Raw genomic sequence first — 1,841 nt, 5'->3', positions numbered from 1 at the left:
AGTGAGGGCCCGTGAGGGGACAGTGAGGGACCGTGAGGGATAGTGAAGGACAGTGAGGGACAGTGAGGGGCCGGGGGCCAGGAGGAGACACAGTGGGGACAGCGAGGGCGCCGCGGGGCCGGCCCGCCCACCTTGAAGAGCGTCACGGTGGCGCTGTAGCACACGCTGAGCAGGAAGAGGGTGATGAAGATGGAGATGGTCGTCCACAGCCCGTCCAGCTCCCCGTCTTGGGCGTCAGCACAGGCCTCCTCCTCTAGCAGCAGCTCTGCAGAGGGAGGGCGGGGTCAGTGCTGTGCCTGCCCCCGGGGGCGGGGCTGGGCTCGTGGGGCCTCGCCGCGCGGCTCCCAGTGTGGCGCGGTGGTGGCGGGATGCCCCGGGTGGGCCGGGCCAGAGGCACCTGAGGACAGCCGCTGAGCACCGGCCCCAGCCCCCCATTCCTCCAGCCTGGGCCCCCGTCTCGGCCTGGCCAGTGGGTCCTGCTCCCTCCCCTGTGCTGTGCGCTGAGCTGGGGCGCTTGCGGGGAGGGTGCCCGGCCCCCCCGCAGGACAGTGGCTCAGGCCCTGGCCGCCTCTCCCGCTGGGGGCCAGACCCGGAGGGCGGGAGTGTCAGCAGAGCACGTGGGCTGTGGGCCCAGGGAAGGGGCAGCACAGTGCTGGTCTCTGTCCCATGGGAGCTGGAGGGTGGGGACCAGCCTGGGGTCTACGGTGAGGGCTCGTGAGACCCAGCTCTGTGGTCGGGTGTGCGTCTGTGCGGCTGCCCTGTGGGAGGGCCCGTGTGCAAGGCCCGCGTGTGTGCACGCGTGTGGGTGTTGTGGAGGGTGCACTGCACACGTGTGTACGTGGGCAGGTGAGTGCATGTGGATGAAGGCGGTGGTGTGCCGGCTGGTGTGGCTCAGTGGGGGGCTTGTTTTCAATGGCTCCGGGCTCAGTGTCCATGGGTGCGTATGGAGGGTCCCTCCCTGGGCACTCAGGGCTGCTTGCCTCTGCCCCTTGTGGGCACAGGGATGAGTGTCCCCACGAGTGCACAGGCCTGCCCCTGGCAGGGACAAGCAGGGCAGAGCCACCTGGCCTGAGGGGGGGTCCTGATATCCTGTGCCCGACAGTGCAGCAGGGCCGTCCCCCAACCCTGGGTCGCGTGTGGCCCCCGTGAGGGCAGAGAGCCGGCACGCGGACTCTGGAGCCGGGGACAGGAATGTAGGGACGAGGACGGCCAGTGTCCCACTGCTTGGGCTGGAACAGGGGTGGGAAGAAGTGGGTACTCATTCTCCTGAGGGTCTCTGGTGGGCTTCTCCCATTCCGGGCACACACTCCAGCCCCAGCAGCTGCCGGGTGGAGGGCGGCCGGAGCAGCTGTCCCCTCCGGGAGAGGCCCTCCCCGGCCTCGGGCAGCCCCCAAGCGGCCTGCACAGACCCGCACACTCTGGGTCCGGCCCTGAAGGGGGTCAGCTCTCCCGCACTGGTGGTGACAAACTGTGAGCCAGAGCCGGGTCCGCCCCTGCCCCATGCAGGCCCGGCGTGCCCCAGGGCTCTGCTCGGAAAGAACCATGACAGCATTGCGGGGTCCCAGGGCGGCACTGGGTGCTTTATTTCATGGCGCCCGGGAGGAATGTACACAGGGCTGGGGCTCAGGCGTCCTCGCTGGACCCTGAGAGCCCACGGGGCGGGAGGGCTCGCTGGGGCAGCACTGCCGTGCGGCTCATTTACCCGAAGACTGGGTGATGGACTTCTGTGCGTTGTGATTGCGTAGAGCCTCGTGCAAAACCACACACGTGTAGGTGTCTCCCTGCTGCCAGCTCTTCTTGTCCACCCTGAGCTTGCTGTACAGGAAGAAGGACCCGTCGGC

At 68.8% G+C, this 1,841-nt stretch overlaps 1 gene segment (V, D, J or C); it reads right to left on the bottom strand.

Annotated features, from left to right (window-relative positions):
• Positions 1-31: 31 nt before the first annotated feature.
• On the bottom strand, positions 32-1,838 carry LOC112392049 (Ig gamma-3 chain C region-like; the record flags this gene model as incomplete). The annotated part of the segment is given in 2 exon segments: positions 32-265; positions 1,703-1,838. Coding segments are annotated over 2 exon segments (370 nt in total), but the record flags the coding sequence as incomplete, so codon positions are not given.
• Between the last annotated feature and the right edge of the window lie 3 nt (positions 1,839-1,841).

The sequence above is a fragment of the Neophocaena asiaeorientalis genome, unplaced genomic scaffold, assembly GCF_003031525.2.
Source record: "Neophocaena asiaeorientalis asiaeorientalis breed wild unplaced genomic scaffold, Neophocaena_asiaeorientalis_V1.1 C48608643, whole genome shotgun sequence".
In the NCBI taxonomy this organism is placed as follows: Eukaryota; Metazoa; Chordata; class Mammalia; order Artiodactyla; family Phocoenidae; genus Neophocaena; species Neophocaena asiaeorientalis.
Note: the sequence above shows the minus strand (reverse complement) of the source record. Positions and strands in the feature narration are given on the sequence as shown.